At 40.3% G+C, this 22,090-nt stretch overlaps 2 protein-coding genes and 1 long non-coding RNA gene across 3 annotated transcripts; 1 reads left to right on the top strand and 2 right to left on the bottom strand.

Annotated features, from left to right (window-relative positions):
• Positions 1-37: 37 nt before the first annotated feature.
• Positions 38-8,283, bottom strand: LOC114567602 (sodium-dependent neutral amino acid transporter B(0)AT3). Its single transcript, XM_028596665.1, has 12 exons — positions 8,142-8,283; positions 7,268-7,408; positions 7,011-7,148; positions 5,205-5,386; positions 4,963-5,073; positions 4,759-4,871; positions 4,549-4,677; positions 3,828-3,984; positions 3,421-3,625; positions 3,184-3,343; positions 2,922-3,084; positions 38-256 (listed from the first exon to the last, which is right to left on the bottom strand). The coding sequence occupies exons 1-12, from the start codon at positions 8,281-8,283 to the stop codon at positions 38-40; spliced, it is 1,860 nt and encodes a 619-aa protein (XP_028452466.1).
• On the top strand, positions 4,463-16,875 carry LOC114567603 (uncharacterized). Its single transcript, XR_003694206.1, has 5 exons — positions 4,463-5,043; positions 5,195-5,314; positions 13,381-13,438; positions 15,801-15,954; positions 16,713-16,875. It is a non-coding gene; the product is annotated as an uncharacterized LOC114567603 (long non-coding RNA).
• On the bottom strand, positions 16,040-22,090 carry slc6a18 (solute carrier family 6 member 18). The gene is made up of 12 exons (XM_028596664.1): positions 21,949-22,090; positions 20,455-20,595; positions 20,198-20,335; positions 19,455-19,636; positions 19,255-19,365; positions 19,051-19,163; positions 18,841-18,969; positions 18,589-18,745; positions 18,165-18,369; positions 17,908-18,067; positions 17,638-17,800; positions 16,040-16,891 (listed from the first exon to the last, which is right to left on the bottom strand). Exons 1-12 carry the CDS (start codon positions 22,088-22,090, stop codon positions 16,670-16,672), a joined length of 1,863 nt encoding a protein of 620 aa, XP_028452465.1. The 3' UTR covers positions 16,040-16,669.

The following is a 22,090-nucleotide window of genomic DNA, read 5'->3' as shown; positions in this document are numbered from 1 at the left end:
TCCCTTTCTGTTCAGTAACATTGTTACTTGCAACATCTTAAGCTCTCTGGTTCTTCTGTTCCTGTGTTTCAACCTCAAAGCCATTGTTGCAGTAGGGATTTAGGTCGGTGCGAGCAGAGGACTTCCTGATTCTACAGCAGATCAGTTTGTAGAGAGCCACCAGAGGGATGGAGATCACAGGTACTACACAGAGGAGGATGATTATGGCAAACACCCAGTCTGGATAGGGCTTCACTTCAGTTTGGGGGAATAGTTCCTGAAGAAAAAGACAAAACAGTATAAAATGTAATGTGTAGAATATTGTAACAATATTACATTTGAAAATGAAGTTGAACATAAGGCTGCACAATTAATCACAGTATTTGTTAAAGGCAAAATCAAACCATTCTGGATCACCTATTGTGTAACTGCAGAGACAAATGTTATCCTAAGGACTAAAGAAAACATCTTTCATTGCTACAGAGCCTCCCAAAAATTTCACTATAAATTTTAGTTGTTCATTTTAATATTTTTCAATGAAAATATGAATGATAGAAAAATTGTGAATCGTATCAAAATCGAATATCAGTCAAAAATAATCGCAATTAGATATTCTCATATCGTTCAGCCCTAGCTGAACAATAGACTGACATTTTGTGAGATTTCTTTTCTCTTTATTCTCTCTCTTTAAAAGATATCACTCGCAAATCTGTGCACTAAGTATGAAACTACCACCAGCAAGCGATTACATTAGCTTCGTTCAGTTCAATTTTATTTATATACAGTGGGTACGGAAAGTATTCAGACCCCTTTTAAATTTTTCACTCCGTTTCATTGCAGCCATTTGCTAAAATCCAAAAAGTTCATTTTATTTCTCAGCACCCAATCTTGACAGAAAAAAAAAAAACGTAGACAATTTTGCTAATTTATTAAAAAAGAAAAACTGAAATATCACATGGTCATAAGTATTCAGACCCTTAGCTCAGTATTGAGTAGAAGCACCCTTGAGCTAGTACAGCCATGAGTCTTCTTGGGAATGATGCAATCCAGGTGTTTTTCACACCTGGATTTGAGGATCCTCTGCTATTCTTCCTTGCAGATCCTCTCCAGTTCAGTCAGGTTGGATGGTGAGCATTGAGCATTGGTGGACAGCCATTTTCAGGTCTCCCCAGAGATGCTCAATTGGGTTTAGGTCAGGGCCAGTCAAGAATCGTCACAGAGTTGTTCCAAAGCCACTCCTTTGTTATTTTAGCGGTGTGCTTAGGGTCATTTTCTTGTTGGAAGGTGAACAGTCGGCCCAGTCTGAGGTCCTGAGCACTCTGGATGAGGTTTTCTTCCAGGATATCTCTGTACTTGGCCGCATTCATCTTTCCTTCAATTGCAACCAGTCATCCTGTCCCTGCAGCTGAAAAACACCCCCATAGCATGATGCTGCCACCACCATGTTTCACTTTTGGGATTGTATTGGGCAGGTGATGAGCAGTGCCTGGTTTTCTCCACACATACCACTTAGAATTAACGCCAAAAAGTTCAATCTTGGTCTCATCAGACCAGAGAATCTTATTTCTCATAGCCTGGGAGTCCTTCAGGTGTTTTTTGGCAAACTCTATGCGGCTTTCATATGTCTTGCACTGAGGAGAGGCTTCCGTCGGGCCACTCTGCCATAAAGCCCAGACTGGTGGAGGGTTGCAGGGATAGTTGACTTTGTGGAACTTTCTCCCATCTCCCTACTGCATCTCTGGAGCTCAGCCACAGTGATCTTTGGGTTCTTCTTTACCTCTCTCACCAAGGTTCTTCTCCCACGATTGCTCAGTTTGGCTGGACTGCCTGGTCTAGGAAGAGTTCTGGTCGTCCCAAACTTCTTCCATTTAAGGATTAAGTAGGCCACTGTGCTCTTAGGAACCTTGAGTGCTGCAGAAATTCTTTTGTAACCTTGGCCAGATCTGTGCCTTGCCACAATTCTGTTTCTGAGCTCCTTGGGCAGTTCCTTCGACCTCATGATTCTCATTTGGTCTGACATGCACTGTGAGCTGTAAGGTCTTATATAGACAGGTGTGTGCCTTTCCTAATCAAGTCCAATCAGTTTAATTAAACACAGCAGGACTCCAATGAAGGAGTAGAACCATCTCAAGGAGGATCAGAAGAAATGGACAGCATGTGAGTTCAATGAGTGTCACAGCAAAGGGTCTGAATACTTATGACCATGTGATATTTCAGTTTTTTTCTGTCAAGAGGGGGTGCTGAGTGTACATTAATGAGAAATAAAATGAACTTTTTGAAAATCGCTGCAATGAAACAGAGTGAAAAATCTAAAGGGGTCTGAATACTTTCCGTACCCACTGTATATAGCATCTTTAAAAACAACCATAGTTGGACAAAGTGCTTAACAAACTAAAAAATAAAAATAAAAATGATAATACAATATACGATACACAATAACCAACAGTAGAAAAAAAAAGGTGTCAAAGCTCAACTTGAATTGAAAGCCAACGAATGGTAGTGGGTCTTACGCAAGGACTTGAATGTTTCAACGGTCCAAGATGTTCTTATATGAATAGGTAAGCTATTCCAGAGGTTTGGAGCAGCCACTGAAAAAGGGATGACTGATCCAGTCCAACATATAAAGAGTTACAGTAGTCTAATCGAGACGTAATAAAAATGCATTTATGACTCTTTCGAAGTCTTTGCAAAGCAGGTAGGGCTTGACCTTACCAAAAAATCTCAGCTGGAAAAAACTGGTTCTCATAACAGAACTAATGTGTTGGTCAAATTTTAAAGCACTGTCAAAAATCACATTTTTCATCATACTTTTCTGTGGGTTTGTCTCACTTGCAACATTTTTTATTAAGTTTTAGGATTTTAAGGGATTCACACAATATACAAAATTCTAAATATATACTAAAATCTTAACATGTCCATGACCGTACCCTAGACATCCTTACATAGGCTGGGTTCCATGTGGAATAAGATGGGATTGTCTGTGCCTGGACGACCACGTAGGCAATCAACACCACCAGGAGAATTAAAGGACTGATCACCATCCAGCATGCCTTCCAGAAGATGTTAGGCCTATTCCCAGTCATGAAATAGATGTCTTCATTGAAACTGTCAGAGGTTACGGGAAAAAGAGAAAATATTTAACACGTTGGGATCTAACTAGTCTTAATCTCATAAGACGATACAGAATCGAAGAAGAAAAGTTACTTTTTCATTCCATGGACATAAATGACTCCAGTAATCTCAAATAATGAAACGATTAGCAGAGGTACAGAGCCCACGTAGCTGTTGAAGACTTCAAACCAGTAGTTCCCCGAACCCTGGGTGAAGATGAGAGCCGTCAAGAAGGCTACCAAGCAGATGATCGCTAAGGAAGTGAGAAAAAAAGCTCAAGGGGGAGTTCAAAGGGGAAAACATGAATCCCTTTGACTGATTTGCAGGTACCTGTTACAAGTTCTTTTGGGATCCACTTAGGCACTAGCTTGAGGTCGTTGATGGGCGTGAGGACTCCCTCTATGTTGCCAAACATGGAGGAGAGACCCAAGCTGAAGAGCATGACGAAGAACAGTATTGCCCATATCTGCGAGCCTGGCATCTCTATCACTGCTTCGCTGAACACAATAAAAGCCAGGCCGGTACCTGACGCGCTCTGTGGGAGAGAGGCAAGAAAGTAATGAGGGAACACAAACTGGCCGTACATATTTGAACGGTACATGATGTACTGTACTCCAGAGAAAGAAAGGGGAGGCAGCAACCAGGATTTATGGGGAGATGGAAATTAGAAAAATGAGACTCAGGCAAAAAGAATGCAATGTACAAGATTGGATGTGTTTTCAAAGTTACAATAATACCTGGTCAATGAAGGTTTGCAGGTTACAGTACGTCAGGTCCAGACTGGCCACCTCGCCTGGAGATGTTCCATTTAAATACTCGAGCCAGTGATCATAGTTCTCCACGGTTATGTTCTGGTCTGAAAACTCAAAGTAGTTGGTAAGAGCCAAGATGTTTCTGCAGATGAGATACAAAAAGAATCAGCGTCATTAGTAGGGGTGTGACAAGATCTCGTTGTACGAGATCTCACAAGAATAAAACCGACAAGACGAACACAATATGTAAACATTGTAAGAAAAAAATGCCGTACTACTAACTACTGCACCCGCGAGTAGTTAGTAGAGAGCTGTGGTGGTGCTGTAAGTGTTTTTGCATAGTGCTCGTGTTAGCCGCGGTATACAGCATTTTTTTCTTACAATGTTTACATATTGTGTTCGTCTTGTCTGTCACTCTTTCGCCGTTTATTATTTCCGCAGGAAAACCAAAATGTTGCCACACAAATGATTTAAAAGTGACAGGGGGATCTTCAATAGTAATTCCACGCTCCATCACGCTGACATCACATCGCCTCACGAGACAACTTTTCACCTCAACAAGAAATCTCGTCTCGTTCTCGTGAACCCAATCTCGTGATGTGTCTCGTCTCGTGGAGTAAGCGTCTCGTCACACCCCTACTCATTAGTATCAAAAAGAAAGACAAAAGATGCTTTGGAATTACATAAAGTATGTGTGCGTACATACCCCTTAATACAGGAGTTGTAGGCGGTGGTGGCTTTAAATCCCAGGATGGCGAAGATGGGAATGGAGGCGTAGAGAGATGTGGCACTATTTATTAATCCTACTAGAACAGCATCCCTCTCACAGTTGTTTCTAATTGACACAGAACAGAAAAAAAGTCATACACAAATCCTCCCAATTTTACTGAGGGTGTTAAGGAGTTTTAGGCCTTACTTCTCTTCGTTGTAGCTGGAGAAAGCTATGAGACCTCCAGAGGCCACAGAGAGAGAGAAGAAGATCTGGGTGGAAGCGTCTAGCCACACCTGAGGGTTCTTCAGTATCTCCCACTACAGCGTGTGTAAACACAGCACTTCAGGTCATTGTGTCCAGCATACAATCTTACATAAACCTGTATTGGCAACAAGTGACCAAACTCACATCAGGAGTGAAGAGGTACACCAGTCCATCAGTTGCTCCAGGCAGAGTGAGGGCACGGATCAGGAAAATAGTCAGCACCAGGTAAGGGAATGTGGCTGTCACATACACAGCCTGAAACATGCAAACATATGATATAGCATTATTTATTAACTCTTTCTTTCTACATCTTACTGTATGGATTTATGGTACAGTGGTTGATTTTTAAAATAGCCCATTATATATTTTCCACCAGATAAACAGACCTTTCCCACGGACTCGATGCCTTTGATGAAGCAGATGTAGACCACACACCAGGCACTGGCCAGACAGATGACCAACCACCACTGCAGGGAGCCACTGGTCTCGATGTCAGGTGTGATGTTCAGGGTCTCCCGGTACCAAAAGTAGTTCACTGGAGTGCTCTTCTCACACTCCACATTATAGCCTATTTGGATGCAGACACAAGCGAGAACGTGGCATCTATGAAATTCTATAAGGGCTCAATCATCTTAGTTATTAGTGTTTATTTTGGTTTAAACATGCGTTAACCTTTGTAACGCAGTTAATGTACTTTCAGAGTGCGAACTGTGCAAAGTATTAAAGTTTCTTTTGTATTCTATCAAGAGATGTTTTCCTGCATTGTTGCATTTAGTATTAGTAGTATAGTAAGTAATACTATTTTTATTCATTTTATTTATTGTTTTTTAAATCTTTAACATACTGAACAGACAAATAGAATTGAACAAGAACAAAAACCCTCTCCCACCCCCCCACCCTCTGCGGCCTTGAGGAAAAAAAAAAATCACACCTTGCCTAGTCACTCTCCTCTAATTCTTGTGACGCCAAAGTCACCAGAACTGATACCCGTGCTTCTGCGCTTTTCCACCGGTCTGTAGTCGATGATTTGGCTTTGTTAATCCTTGCTGTAGAGAGCTCAAGCATGATTATGTCTAGAAAATACACCAACCACTGTTTTATACAAAGTGAGTGGGGGGGAGCTAGCGTGGGGCTATCATTTTCTTGGTTGCTGTTGAGCCCGGCTAGCCAAACTTTCTTCTGTCTCCCAAGCAGGTGTAATTTAGAGTCGTCATTAAGTAACAAAACAATTGGGTCAGTAGGAATTCATGAAGAACTCATGCACCTGTTCACACTCCCAGACCATTTCCCAGTGCAGGAAATAATGGAAAATGTCAAGTAATACTATTTTAAAAACAATGTATTACCATGGAATTGATTTAAATAGGATTGAATATGATTACTGAAAACAAATGAGACCATGATGATTTTTGCTCTTTACATGTCACTAATTCCAGTATCTCTCACTGAGCTTTAAAAGCATGATCTTTAATGTTTGGTGCAGAATCCCTTTGTGTCATGAAACAATACAAATCAAATAGTTTTCCTATAAAATCTGATCTGGGTTGCAACGTAGAGCCTGAGAGTTAGGAGTCCTCTTCCATGGTGTACCTCCATTTCTCAAACTGAATTTGATACAGTAGAATTTTACATGCAGACACAAGTGACAACGTGGCATCTATGAAATTCTATAAGGGCTTAATCTGAACGTTATTAAGTTTTTGGGGGGTTTAAACATGCATCAGCTTTTGCAACGGAGTTCATCTATGTTTAGAGTAAACTTTTCTTTCGTATCCCATCAAGAGATGTGTTCCTGCATAGTTTGATTTAAAATGTGGAAGTATTTATTATGGTTACTATAAACAAATGAGACCATGATGATTATTGCTCTTTGTCTGTGACTCATTCAACTATCTTTCAAAAGCATGCTCTTTATATGTTGTGGTGCAGAATCCCTTTCTGTCATAAAACAATAAAAATCCAATAGTTTTCCTATAAAATCTGACCTGGATTGCCACGTAGAGCCTGATAGTTAAGTTATCTTGCATCTCGTAACTTTATTATAATTATCCTAGTTTCTCAAACTGATTGATACAGTTGAATTTTACATATAGTGGTATAGGCAATACTTCTGTCAGTGTGGCAGTAGCAATCACTGTGTGACAATAAAGGTATCAAGAGCAGCTAGAATGACTGGTGGGGTTTCTTGTTACCTGTGAGGTTATCATTGAGTGGACACTGGCTCCAAGGCAGGGGGTTTTGGAAAGAGTGAAATAAATACCACAGCACCCAGGCCAGGATGGTGTTGTAGAAAATGCCTACCAGGAATGACACCAACATGGAGGCAATTCCTACTCATAGGAAATAAAGGACATTTTCAATACCACAAAGAGTTTCTGCTCTTGAAATAAATAAGAATCTGACAAATGAAAATCCTAATAAATGTTACTAATAATTCTAGGCCACCCACCGACTCCACCCAGTAGTGGTGAGATGGAATTCCAGACACCGATGCTGCCCATGCGCAGCCTCTGTCCTATAGCCAGCTCCAGGTAGAGCAGGGGGAGGCCCTCAAACACCAGCGCTATTAGGTAGGGGATGAGGAATGCACCTAAAGACATGAAGTAACCATTTACCTCACAGTTAAACATCAGCTAGATTAGTCCTCAGTATTCATCAAGATACTTTGAAAAGAATGTGCTGTTTGAACCAGTGTTAGTATAACAAATGGCAACTAGACATTAAGTGATCCCTGTAATTAATTAATCCAAGTAGCCAAAAACACAAGTCCAGTCAGGCTAGTAGTAATGTAATATGATCAGGGCCAAATGCGGTTAAAATTGATTTTGGCGGGTAACGTTTTAAAGCTACTAGACAATTTGGCCGATGATGATTGAAACAAACAACACTGCGTCTGTTTGAACCGTCAGGCTGCAGAAATGTTTCCAGATTGGTCTGTTTTCCGCCAAGAAATTTGGGCAGTTTTGTGTGTGTTTGGCTTGGAAACCTACTCTTTATCTGGCAACACTGCTTGTAGTAGTACTAATCCTACGTTTACCATGAACACTATGTCGTGACATGTTGTACAGCCGTTGGCACTTGCCTAACGTGTGTGGTATAGATTAAGAGCTACGCTAAAACGGAGAAGATGAACGGATCGGCGCCAAACAAACCAGAGGAGCTGAATTTTAAAGTAAAGTTAGTTAGGAAAAAAAACAAACGTGGCTAGGAGAAAATCTGATTGGCTGGTAACTTTAAAAATCAACTAGCCGTGTTGGCTGGTGATCAAAAAAGTAAATTTAAAGCCCTGTATATGATAATGGAATTATACAATAGCATCTCACCTCCTCCGTAGATTTGGCACAGATAAGGAAATCGCCAGACGTTTCCAAGTCCCACTGCATAGCCAATACATGTTAACAGGTACTGAACCTTGTTGTCCCATTTGGGTCTCTCCTCCACCCCTGAGTCTTTCGTTTTGCCCATCCTCAGCTGGAAAAAAGGCTTAGCACAATTCCACCTCTGTTACAATGATTCAACTCTTCTAGTCTTTAGTGGGCTGTACTATCGGGTACAGCTCTGAGTTTTACTGATTTTATTGAAGAAGCCAAACCACCAGGGAGTGATTTAAAAAAAAACTTCAGGCAAAATGATTTAATGGTTAAACCTCTCCGTTTGTTTAAAATGTGAGTGTGCCAAGACTCAGATTAATGGATAACGTGGTGATGCAATTTTAATGTTATACAGTCAGATGCAGTCTATAAAAAGACACCGTGACGGTTGTACCATGGCAGAGCCATATCTTTATTCAATTAATCAAACATGGGACACATGCTCACAAACCTCTTCAAGGTTCTGATAAAGGAAGTGATTCTGGCTCAGGTGGCTCCATGACACCTATTTATTTAATTTTATTGAAAACATTTCTGGTACAGGATATAAAATCCTCTATTCCAGACTCAAGCAACACAAACTGATCAGTCCGACTGCCTTTTGTGCCGACGGTCGGCCGTCTGGTTGATGTGTAACGGCCATTAAGGTCAGAGTCGGCGCCAGAGCAGATCTACTGGAGGGGCATTGGGTCTTCGGTGGGGGGGCACTGCCATTTGAGAAATATTTTAACGCAGCGGCGTCGCGACGTAGTCCAACACAGCAGAAATGTTGATCAAAAACGAAATATGTTTTTCTTTTATTATTATTTCATTAGCAAATTTTGGTTTGTTTTTGTTGTTGTTAATTTTCCATATCATGCCACCACGTAGCAGATCTAACTTTACCTACTCCACTTAAGTGGGAACACACCGCGCGCAGGAGAGAGACAGAGACTGGCAGATTCCGACCAGCCCTCTCACCAATCAAGAGTTTAAAAATGGACAAAGTTAGATCTGCTATGTGGTGGCATGATATGGAAATTAACAACAAAAAAAACGAAGTATTTGTACGTTGTTACATTCCACCACTGCAGATAGATAGGTGGCTACCAGGCTCATAATTCCCTTTTAATTGCAAACAGAAATGTTAATTTCCATATCGTGCCACCACGTAGCAGATCTATCTAACTTTACTTACGCCACTTACTTGAGAATGCACCATGCGCAGGAGAGAAACAAAGAGAGTGGCAGACTAGTCTCCTACTTTGCCTTTGTAGAATGGAATCGGTGAGTCTACAATAATTAGTTTTCCAAGCATTTACATGAAACCCATGATAGGCGGGGCTGACTGAAACGCAGTCAGTGTATCTTTTGCTTTTGGTCATTCGATTTTCATTTCAAGGACAAGTTAGTTAAAAAACAAATGGTTATTTGATTTTCGTTTTAAAATACTAAATTTTAAATTGAAATAGTTTTTTCCTTTTCATTTTCAAAAGGGAATGTGAACATTTAAAATTTGGATTTTTTGTTTTTTAATACTTTAATTGAATGACCAAAAGAAGACTCATTCCATTCAGATAGCCAGTGGTGGAGGAAGTACTGAATGCCAGTGCTTCAGTAAAAGTACAAATAACCAGAGATATATTTACTTTATTAAACCACAGAAATGTGAAGCAAAATGCATTACTTACATACTTCAATTTCCAAAGCAATGAAGGCTGCTTATAACAACTTAATATTGTGCATATTATTGTTAATATTGTGCTATCAATGTGGCTCAAAAAAACAAGGCTTGTAAACAACAGGTGGCAAAAGGGCATTATGAGAATATAAAGACTCAGCTCTTAAAGTTACAATGCAGCATTTATAAGTCAAACTTGGCATGGTTTTATTTCCGTTAGCCTAATAGCTGGTTTGATTTGCATTGAGAGATGATTTTATGGAAAGTAGCCCATGCCAATCTCTAGGTATGGTGAAGGGTATGTGATGATGTGGGGCTATTTTAATTCCAAAGGCCAAGGGAACTTTATAGGGATGCATAGTATCCTGGATCCATGAAATAACTGGCTTTTAAAAATAAAAATCTGCCTGCCTCTATGGGAATTTAACATAGGGGTATGTATACTTATGCCCCCTGTATTTTAAGGAAGACCATTTATTTATCTATAATACATTATTCATTCACAAAGAAAATTGGTGTCCTTAAAAGGTCGGATCTTTCCTCATTAAGATCAATTTCCAACAGATGATTTTTTTTATTCCTCTTTTTAGTAAATTTTAGCATGGGTATGTAAATTTATGAGCACAACTGTATATAGATACTTTACTCTCGTAGAAATACTACGTATACTTTAATACACGTCCTGTAGAGAACTACTCTGATACTTTAATACAATATAGGTACTGAAATGGCCAGCAGCGGCTGTTCAGAAGACTTGCAGGCAACGAGTGTTGCTGCTGAACCTTCTAAGCACTGTGTCCTTCCATTCGCTTGTGCATTTGCATGTCAAGTCTTTCTCAAATGCAAGCTGCACCAAAAGGGCCTTTCTATCGTGTAGCATTGAGCTTTTGTGTTCCGAAAAAAATTCTCAGAGTGGAGAATGAATTCTCACACGTTGCTGTGGATGCGCCAAATGTTAATGCATGTTTGAAAGCAGTCAGCACATTGGGCATGGCAATCAGATGGTTGTGGTATGTTGAGATGATGTGCTGTATGGTCCAGTCTCCCTCCATTGCTTGCTTTTGTGACATTAAAAAAACTCTTTAGCAACTTCAAACTCAGCGTCAGTTATACAGCTTTCAAATAGAGGAAGTTATCCCCTTCTGGATTTAGGGCTTCATCACCACGGAGTTTTTGAACACATGCTATTGCACTCACCACAACACTTAAACCAGTCAAAAAGTCAGTGTCCTCTCTCTGGAGAAGCTTGTTTGGTGGGTTAAGATGGCAAGGAACATGAAACTTGGCTCAGATAAGATGTGCACCTTTTTATAATGCTTAGCAATTGTTCGCTTTCTGCAGAATTTGTAGATGGAATTGCACACCTCAAAAAACTCCAAAAGTGCGGTCTCTGCAGACATAGCATGAACCACAACCAAATGCAACTGATGGTTGAGGCAGTGCACATATGGTATCTCACGTCCAAGTCTCTCCTGTAGAATTTTCTGAACACCACCACGTTTCCCCGAAATAATAGAAGCTCCATCATATACCTGACTTTTTGAGGTATCCAGGCCAACCTTGTTAAGTTCAGTCAGAACGGTGTCAGTTAATGTCTGTGCGTCACCTTTCTGAGCCGTAGCGATGCACAGTAGACTCTCTGTAACTTTGTTTGAATCATTCACAAACCAAAGCACAATCAATATATTTTCACACCCTGTGGGGTCACGTGTAACAGCCAAACAAGGGTCAAAGGTCAATTTTGAGCTCAAGATTTTTTTGCATACAAACATTTCTTCATTATAGCAACTAGTTGTTAAATTTTGGGAGTCCTACCTATAATACTTTTGTCTGGACAAAACAGAAACTTTAAAGTAATTTTTCTCAGTTTCACACTCTCAGGTCAGGTGGTAATTATTCAGTCAAGTGCTTTTTTCATTTGAGCACAGAGGCATGCGCAAGAAAGACAGTGCTGGACTCATGTTGCTGCTGAATGTATTTCTGATACACTTCTGCCATTTAGACTGTTTTTAAGTAAAATATGTAAATAATTACAAAACACTTGCATTTTTTAAAAGGAATTTCATGTTAGAAATGTTTCCATAGTTTTCTTAAAGGTCCAGTGTGTAACGTGTTCAGTTGTTCATTATCAAAATCTGTGTTGCCCGTTCACAAACTTGCTGCTAATGGGTATCATAGCTTCCCGGCCCCCGGCAAGTTTGAAGAAGGAAACCTGGAGGACCACACGTATTCAAAATCCAAATTTCAGGAACAGCAGTCTTCTTCTTCGCCCAGAAAAAGAAAAAAGATATTGAAAAGAGCAAGAGATCGGCTTTTTGAAGCCTGAAGGCTACTGTAGCTGTAATATGTACTTTGAACTGCGTGGTGTGAGAGAGTTGATTGCGATAAATGATCTCAACGCTAGATGCGAGAAATTCCTACACATTGGACCTTCTTAAAAGGTGCTAGCTAGCAGTTACAGCAGCAGTAGCTAGCTCTGTGCGCTAATTGCCTTTCTGACTTATAGCTGTTGAAGTTGAGCTGGGTTATTCATGCAGTAACATGACAGTACATTAGTTAATTTATATTTTGCCAGAATTTGTATATTTGTAAAAAAAGTTACTGATAAGACTTACCTTCTGTGTGCATATGTTAATGTTTGCGTATGGATTTGTTTTCATCTAAAATGTTTTAGTTTTACAAAACAAAAGCATAAAAAAGGAAACAAGACTTCAGTAAAGTACAAGACAGTCCAGATGTATGTTTATTGGAGGACTTTGGGTGTTAACTGGCTGTCTAGCTTTACACAGCAAAACGCGCTGCAAGGTCACTACACATCTTGATAATGACATTGAAATTATTTCTTACAATCCATGAGTAGTTGTTGTTAATATATGTTGTGAGCGTTTGCACGTTTTCCATTTCCTTTCCCCCTGGAGCTCTACTGAGGGCATGTCCCGGGACTTGCTGGACATACTGCGGGCCTGTGTGTGCTCCACTCCATCTCTACTGGGCTCCACAGTGTGGGGGATGACAGATACCCATAAGGACGAGCCACAACCCCTCTGAAATTGTTAAGGTTGTTTTTTGTCTCCCAGTTTTATAATTGTACTGGCAGAGACTGACCAAATTGTAGTGATGTATTTCATGCAGTCATATTTATTAATTGTTATGATACTGCTACTAAAAACTAGTTTTTGCACTCTGTGAAAATAGGTTATTAGGAAAATTGTTTTCCTCCTTCATTCATGTGTCTTTCTATGCATTTAGGGTAGATTTGAGTGGAGCCTATAGAGAGTCATGACAGACTCGTTGAAGTGATTGGCCAGGGGTTGGTTGTGTCCAGTCTGCTCTGCTGTTTCTGCTACAGGTCACATGGAGTAGCGGAGGCATTAGTGAAAAGAAAGGGTACAGCAGACGGCTATGTATTTCAGTTCACATCGACAACTATAGATGTAATAACACATCTGCAGCAGCAGAGACCAGTGTTTCTGTATTGTAGCTCCTTTCTATTTATTGTACGTGTTATTTTCCTCTCTCTGTGTTCTGTAGATGTTTGAGACTGGTGGATGACTTCCTTCTGATCACCCCCAGCACAACGCTTTCTCAAGTATGACACACACCTTTTCCACTCATATTACTGCTCATGTGACACAAGAATTGTCAGCCAACATTCATCTTTTCTCTCACATTGCATTCTGTTTTTCTCTTTCTTCTTGTCTTTTTTTAGAGAGATTTCTGTTGTCAGTTACATACATTTAGTTTAAGCACCTGGAATACTAAATGAAGATAACAATAATAATAATAATAATCTTTATTTGTTGAGCACATTTCAAATCCAAGTTCTGAAGAGCTTCAAAGACGAAGCAAGTTAAAAATCAACAAATTGTAAAATCAAGTTACAAAATGTATATGGTTTTATAATAAAAAGTATAAAACCAATTCCAGAAATATAAAAGAAATAAAGAAGCAATGTCAAATTTTTTTTTCATAAAAATCAAGATAAACGCTGCAAATAAAAGTATGCATTAGGAAACTACTTTTTTTTTTTTAATTTAAAAATAGTGTTTTGCTTTGAGGCCATCAGCAGTCAACAAGCAAAAAACAGCCGAAGCAGAGGTTATTGGATGGGTGGGTGCACCTTTCACACCTATCCCAGTTTCTGAACATGACGTCATCAGGGCTTTCAAGCATGTGAACACCAAGAAAGCAGCAGGACCCGACAGTATCAGTGGGCGGTTCCTCAAAGTATGTGCTGACTAAGTAAGCACCGGTGTTCACAATGATACTCAACCTTTAACTGGCTCAGTCTGTCATACCTACAGTATGTACTTCAAGAAGTCCATCATCAGTCATGTCCCCAAAAAAACACGACCAGCCTGCCTGAATGACCACCGCCTAGTGGCACTCGCCTCTGTAGTGATGTAATGCTTTGAACGGCTGTTCAAAGATTACAACTACTCCTCAGCACAGTGGACCCACTACAGTTTGCCTACCGTCCCAAACGATCGATGGAAGATGCTGTGGTGAAACACCGTGTTGTGGTATGATGAGACAAAGGGAAAGCTAAGACAACATCAGGTCATTCATCACAGGTCACAGGTCAGTGGGCGAGAATATTCGGCCAGTCTCTAATAACCAAACCTCTTCGTGTAGAAAAATGTATGTGTCTCTACAGATTCAGGGAATCTAGGCAGCTGTTTGATAAGGGAATGTTTTTGTTTACGGACTGTCTCCTTTTGGAGTTCGGTGAAAACTAGGCTTTAGTTAGGCCATCTGTGTTTTAGGCGCCCGCAATATCTTTGTTTCATTGAAGGTTCAGCTAAATGTAAAGCCTCCAGCATGAGTTTAAATACACCTTCAGGAAGACAGGAACTTCAGAGAGTTGGGACGGCATGACGTGGCCTAAATTTTCTCCTCAATTGAGAGTCCATTTAATGCTTCTGTGTAATTAATCAAAGTCTCATCGAATCAAAGTGTGGACATCACCAAGTTTGGATGGGACAAGAAAGAAGGCGAGAAAGGACGACAGAAGGTCATCGTGCCTGTGCTAGATGCAAGCCCCATTGCTCCTCCTGCCCTGTTGGACATTATCAGCTGTAGCTGCAAAGCTGGCTTTAAGACCCCACCCATGTCCTCCCCCCTGAGTAACACCTTCTCACCTCAGGCAGGCAGTCCCACCGTGCAGGCTCAACCGCTTAAAAAACTCCTTTGTCCCCCTGTCCATCAAAGTCCTAAATGAACAAACCAGACAGAGCCTAACCCCTGAAATGCTGCTTTTATCTGTACACATGTACATTTATAATCATGGTTCTACGTTGATGAGGCTGCTAACCCTTACTGCACATATTATGTACACTATTGGCGACTTTTATTATATGTCGTACAACGGGCAGTGTGCTATTTGTTAGCTGGTGGCAGTCTGTGCATGTACTATGAATGTGTCCTTAACGACTGGTGACAGTCTGTGTTCTGTATGTATGTATGCACTATGTTATGTTGTATTTCCTAAACCACAGATACTGTATGTACTGTATGTGCCCAAGACAAATTTCCTTAAGAACAATAAAAGCTTATGTTATTCATCATTAATGAGCCACACATGCATAAAATGGACATAGCCATTACACTGCACTGTGTAATCATAAACACAGCCTCACTAAGTGTTTGTTTCTTGCCAGGGAATTACACACCTGCAAGAAGGTAGCGCCCTTAGTCTCCTTTAGAAATAAATAAATGAAACATGAAAACATCATCATTATACCTGTGCCAGAAGGCCAATCCCTTTTAAATGTGGACTTTGAGAGGTGTACCCAACCAAACAAATTTAGATGGAACACGTCAGTTTATTGCCACTTTTTATTAGATTTTGCAAGTGCAGGAAATAGTTCAGGTGGATGAACTTTACAGTTTACCATCAAAAAGTTAAAAAAAAAGCACATTTATGTTCTCTGATGTCATCCTCTTTACAGGGAAGTGCAGTCTAGAGCGGCATCTGTGGGATCTGAGGCTGGCCAGGGTTCGACAGGGCTCCAGAGGACTTTTTGGCCATGCAGATGTAGACCATAGTAGACTACCAGCCAGCCCCAATTACAGCTCCCATCACAACCATGAAACAGCTCAAAGGTATAAGTATTTTTGCTTTTCTCATCCATGTTTAAAATCAGTGATTTGGATCTGATCTTCAGGGTGTGCCACGTATCTGTTACAGTGTCGGGAAAGACTCCTTAGAGAGAGAAAAACAGTCCTTTGCCATCTGATATAAAACACTTAAGTGATAAACTACAGTCATAAACACCTTAAACAACAACCACCATATCCATAAGGATGGATAACTGAAATTCATCCAGCTACTGTACTAGACCCCACCTCATCCCACAGCTGATTGTCTGGACTTTGATTCACACTCTGTGCTAGTTTTCCACAAAGAAGACATGCCATCATTTGTATGTGAATAAGTTCACAGTTAAATATTGTCAGCCACCACATGAATAAGTCAAATGATGACTTTGATTTTTTTTTTTTTTTTACATTACACTTACAATCTTTTGGAAAGCTCACAGAAATCAAATGGTTTTCGATGAACAGTAGAAAGCTTAAGATGTCATTAAAGGATTCATCATGACATTTAAAATGAGTGTTATGTTAAGACTACATTTACGTTCAAATGGTTTTTCCATCATCTACACTACGCAACAACGGGCAAAAGGAAAGAATTACAATGTTTAATAAATAGAAATATGTCAGCTGTCCAGTGAATTAAGATAGAATTTCACAGAAGCACTGGCAAAGATCAGGATGTCCCTTTCTGTTCAGTAACATTGTTACTTGCAACATTTTCTTAAGCTCTCTGGTTCTTCTGTTCCTGTGTTTCAACCTCAAAGCCATCGTTGCAGTAGGGATTTAGGTCTTTGCGAGCAGCAGAGGACCTCCTGATTCTACAGCAGATCAGTTTGTAGAGAGCCACCAGAGGGATGGAGATCACAGGTACTACACAGAGGAGGATGATTATGGCAAACACCCAGTCTGGATAGGGCTTCACTTCAGTTTGGGGGAATTTTTCCTGAAGAAAAACATAAAGAAGTATAAAATTTAAATTTGCTGATTGTCTTTATTCCCTTTAAAATGGAGACCACTCTCATACAGTATCGGTGCGCTAAATATGAAGCCACTGCAAGCAAGCGATTAGATTAGCTTAGCTTAGTCTCACATTGCCAGACCTGTCTCCACAGGGCTGTGGAGTAAGGTTTGACTACACCACAGATACATTCTGGGATAGAAGAAAAAAAACACTCCGAACACAGCGACATTGGCTCTGCAAAAATGGTCTCGGGGAAGGAACCTTTTTTTTGTGTAACATTTGCACACAGCAAAAGACAACTAAGTTAACCGTTCACCCAATACAGTGCCATGATGTATATAAATTAGCTGGATAAATGGTTAAACATTATTTGCTCTTACTAGTGTATCACTGTGTGTACTTTGTCCATAGTAATCCCCACAAGTCGGTCTCAAAGCGTCTTAATTAGATAGTAAATGCCGTAAACATCAACAAAAATCTTAACAATCATTAACGATCCAAATTTTCTTCAAAACATTCAAAACATGGCATTTTCAGCATGCTTGCTAGCTCCAAGTTTGTTGTTGTCTACCGAAACGAGGGATTTTGAGAACGGCAACACATTGAGAGCAGGAGCGGAAATGTACCCTTGTTGGCCCAGACTAAGCTTAGTTTAACTTTAAAGTCACTTTGGACTCAGTTCTACTAAATTCTTAACATCTCCATGTCAGTACCCTTGACTTGCTTACATAGGCTGGGTTCCATGTGGGATAAGATGGGGTTGTCTGTGCCTGGACGACCACGTAGGCAATCAACACCACCAGGAGCATTAAAGGACTGATCACCATCCAGCATGCCTTCCAGAAGATGTTAGGCCTATTCCCAGTCATGAAATAGATGTCTTCACTGAAACTGTCAGAGGTTACGGGAACAAGAAAAAATGTTTAACATGTTGGGATCTAAATTGTCCTAAGCTCATTGGACCATGCAGAATATTAAAGAAGAGGCGAACAAGTTACTTTTTCATTCCATGGACATAAATGACTCCAGTAATCTCAAAGAATGCAATGATGAGCAGAGGTACAGAGCCCACGTAGCTGTTGAAGACCTCCACCCAGTAGTTCCCCGAACCCAGGGTGAAGATGAGAGCCGTCAAGAAGGCTACCAAGCAGATGATCGCTAAGGAAGTGAGGAAAAAAAGCTCAAGGGGGAGTTCAAAGGGGAAAACGTGCATCCCTCATAACTTTTAGGACAACTTAAGGTGATTTGCAGGCACCTGTTACGAGTTCTTTTGGGATCCACTTAGGCACTAGTTTGAGGTCGTTGATGGGCGTGAGGACTCCCTCTATGTTGCCAAACATGGAGGAGAGACCCAAGCTGAAGAGCATGACGAAGAACAGTATTGCCCATATCTGCGAGCCTGGCATCTCTATCACTGCTTCTGTGAACACAATAAAAGCCAGGCCGGTACCTGAAGCGCTCTGTGGGAGAGAGGCAAGAAAGTAATGAGGGAACACAAACTGGCCGTACATATTTGAACGGTACATGATGTACTGTACTAGAAAGAAAAGGGAGGCGAGAGCAGAAAAACAACCAGGTTTTAAGGGGAGACGGAAATTTGAAAAATTAGACAAAAAATAGGCAAAAAGGCTAAAATAATGCAATGTACAAGATTGGATGTGTTTTCAAAGTTACAATACCTGGTCAAGGAAGGTTTGCAGTTTACAGTGCGTCAGGTCCAGACTGGCCACCTCACCTGGAGATGTTCCATTTAAATGCTCAAGCCAGTAATCATAGTTCTCCACAGTTATGTTCTGGTCTGAAAACTCAAAGTAGTTGGTAAGAGCTAAGATGTTTCTGCAGATGAGATACAAAAAGAATTGACCTCATTAGTATCAAAAAGAAAGACAAAAGATGCTTTGGGATTACATAAAGTATGTGTGCGTACATACCCCTTAATACAGGAGTTGTAGGCGGTGGTGGCTTTAAATCCCAGGATGGCGAAGATGGGAATGGAGGCGTAGAGAGATGTGGCACTATTTATTACTCCTACTAGAACAGCATCCCTCTCACAGTTGTTTCTAATTGACACAGAACAGAAAAAAAGTCATACACAAATCCTCCCAATTTTACTGAGGGTGTTAAGGAGTTTTATTGCTTACCTCTCTTCGTTGTAGCTGGAGAAAGCTATGAGACCTCCAAAGGCCACAGAGAGAGAGAAGAAGATCTGGGTGGAAGCGTCTAGCCACACCTGAGGGTTCTTCAGTATCTCCCACTACAGTGTGCGTAAACACAGCACTTCAGGTCATTGTGTCCAGCATACAATCTTACATAAACCTGTATTGGCAACAAGTGACCAAACTCACATCAGGAGTGAAGAGGTACACCAGTCCATCAGTTGCTCCAGGCAGAGTGAGGGCACGGATCAGGAAAATAGTCAGCACCAGGTAAGGGAATGTGGCTGTCACATACACAGCCTGAAACATGCAAACATATGATATAGCATTATTCATATATTATATATTTTAAAATAGCCCATTATATATTTTCCACCAGATAAACAGACCTTTCCCACGGACTCAATGCCTTTGATGAAGCAGATGTAGACCACACACCAGGCACTGGCCAGACAGATGACCAACCACCACTGCAGGGAGCCGCTGGTCTCAATGTCAGGTGTGATGTTCAGGGTCTCCCGGTACCAAAAGTAGTTCACTGGAGTGCTCTTCTCACACTCCACATTGTAGCCTATTTGGATGCAGACACAAGCGAGAACGTGGCATCTATGAAATTCTATAAGGGCTTAATCTGAACGTTATTAAGTTTTTTTGGGGGGTTTAAACATGCATCAGCTTTTGCAACGGAGTTCATCTATGTTTAGAGTAAACTTTTCTTTCGTATCCCATCAAGAGATGTGTTTGATTTAAAATGTGGAAGTATTTATTATGGTTACTATAAACAAATGAGACCATGATGATTATTGCTCTTTGTCTGTGACTCATTCAACTATCTTTCAAAAGCATGCTCTTTATATGTTGTGGTGCAGAATCCCTTTCTGTCATAAAACAATAAAAATCCAATAGTTTTCCTATAAAATCTGACCTGGATTGCCACGTAGAGCCTGATAGTTAAGTTATCTTGCATCTCGTAACTTTATTATAATTATGCTAGTTTCTCAAACTGATTGATACAGTTGAATTTTACATATAGTGGTATAGGCAATACTTCTGTCAGTGTGGCAGTAGCAATCACTGTGTGACAATAAAGGTATCAAGAGCAGCTAGAATGACTGGTGGGGTTTCTTGTTACCTGTGAGGTTATCATTGAGTGGACACTGGCTCCAAGGCAGGGGGTTTTGGAAAGAGTGAAATAAATACCACAGCACCCAGGCCAGGATGGTGTTGTAGAAAATGCCTACCAGGAATGACACCAACATGGAGGCAATTCCTACTCATAGGAAATAAAGGACATTTTCAATACCACAAAGAGTTTCTGCTCTTTAAATAAATAAGAATCTGACAAATAAAAATCCTTATAAATGTTACTTATAATTCTAGGCCACCCACCAACTCCACCCAGTAGTGGTGAGATGGAGTTCCAGACACCGATGCTGCCCATGCGCAGCCTCTGTCCTATAGCCAGCTCCAGGTAGAGCAGGGGGATGCCCTCAAACACCAGCGCTATTAGGTAGGGGATGAGGAATGCACCTAAAGACATGAAGTAACCATTTACCTCACAGTTAAACATCAGCTAGATTAGTCCTCAGCCCTTAGTATTCATCAACATACTTTGCAGAGAACATTTAAAATAAGGTTTATAATCATAAGTGGCTATTTGAACCATGTTAGTGAAACAAATAACTACTTTTTATTACCTTAATCAAGCAATAATAAGGGAGATTTTAGGCTACGCTAAGGTTGTTGGGCATCGTTTGTATATTAACGATTCTGATTCCAATTCCGATTGTTCCTTTCCATTCCGGTTCTTATCGAATCTCAATTCAGATTATTTGAATGGTGGAGTTGAAAAGGGTCACACGCTTATTTCACAAATAAGAAGAAAGTTTTATTTTGATTCAATGCAGACGGGGCTTTTTCAATGTAAAATAAAGCCACACTAGAGCACCGCTTACTGTGCTCCATGGCTGCAACACAACAAGCGCCTGGCCGCTACAGAAACCAAAACTTGTGCATGTTAAATTTGAAACCCATGATCAGATTTGAAACCAAATCCTGCAAACAATTCCAATAAAGAAACGATTCCAATGGAATCGTAATTTTTGAAACGATTCCAAGTAAGAATTGGTTCTCGATGCCCAACCCTAATGCTAAGCACTACTAAAAGACCTCCAGAAATTGAAATACATTAAACACTAACTGATCACTGGAATTTATTGGGGTTTTCCAAGTGACCAAAAACACAGTCAGGCTACTAAACTGTATTAAAACCACCACTGTTTCAAATAACACATATATAAGGCTAAAGGTACTCAAGAAAAATGTGTCTAATTTATCACTAAGCCAAGGTCAAATATAGGCTCAGCTGAGTTCCTGTGGGAAGCAGGAATCTCAGAGCCAATATGTGAAGGATATAGACTCTATGCACATTTACAGGATTGGCTGTTTACTCAACTACATTCTGACCATGTAGGATTATGTTTGGTTTTGGTTTGGGGCTCAAGAGATCTCACTGCGAAGTTTGTGGAAATCAGTACAGGAATTGGGGCAGCTGAGCGAAAACAATCCCTGATGTTTACCATGATCAATCAAACACAGATAAGGCTCACCATTTTGACAATGACTTGCCTTGACCATTTGTTAATGACTAATTATACTGAGGCAAAAAGAGACTCTAAAGGAGTGCTGCAAGTCAATTCACTATCTCATGATTGGATGAAATAGTCTGAAAAATAAAAGAAATGCAGTGGAAAAAACAGCATAAGTAATAAAACGTTTACATCTTTAATAGCAAACTTAATTAAACTGTGTTGTGATGTGCAATAGTGCAAATATAAGCTAGCTCAGCAGGTCGTATGTTAGCTTCGTATAATAGTATCTTACCTCCTCCATAGATTTGGCACAGGTAAGGAAAACGCCAGACGTTTCCAAGTCCCACTGCAAAGCCAATACATGTTAACAGGTACTGAACCTTGTTGTCCCATTTAGGTCTCTCCTCCACCCCGGAGTCTTTCGTTTTGCCCAT

This window comes from Perca flavescens, chromosome 14, assembly GCF_004354835.1.
Source record: "Perca flavescens isolate YP-PL-M2 chromosome 14, PFLA_1.0, whole genome shotgun sequence".
NCBI lineage: Eukaryota > Metazoa > Chordata > Actinopteri > Perciformes > Percidae > Perca > Perca flavescens.
Note: the sequence above shows the minus strand (reverse complement) of the source record. Positions and strands in the feature narration are given on the sequence as shown.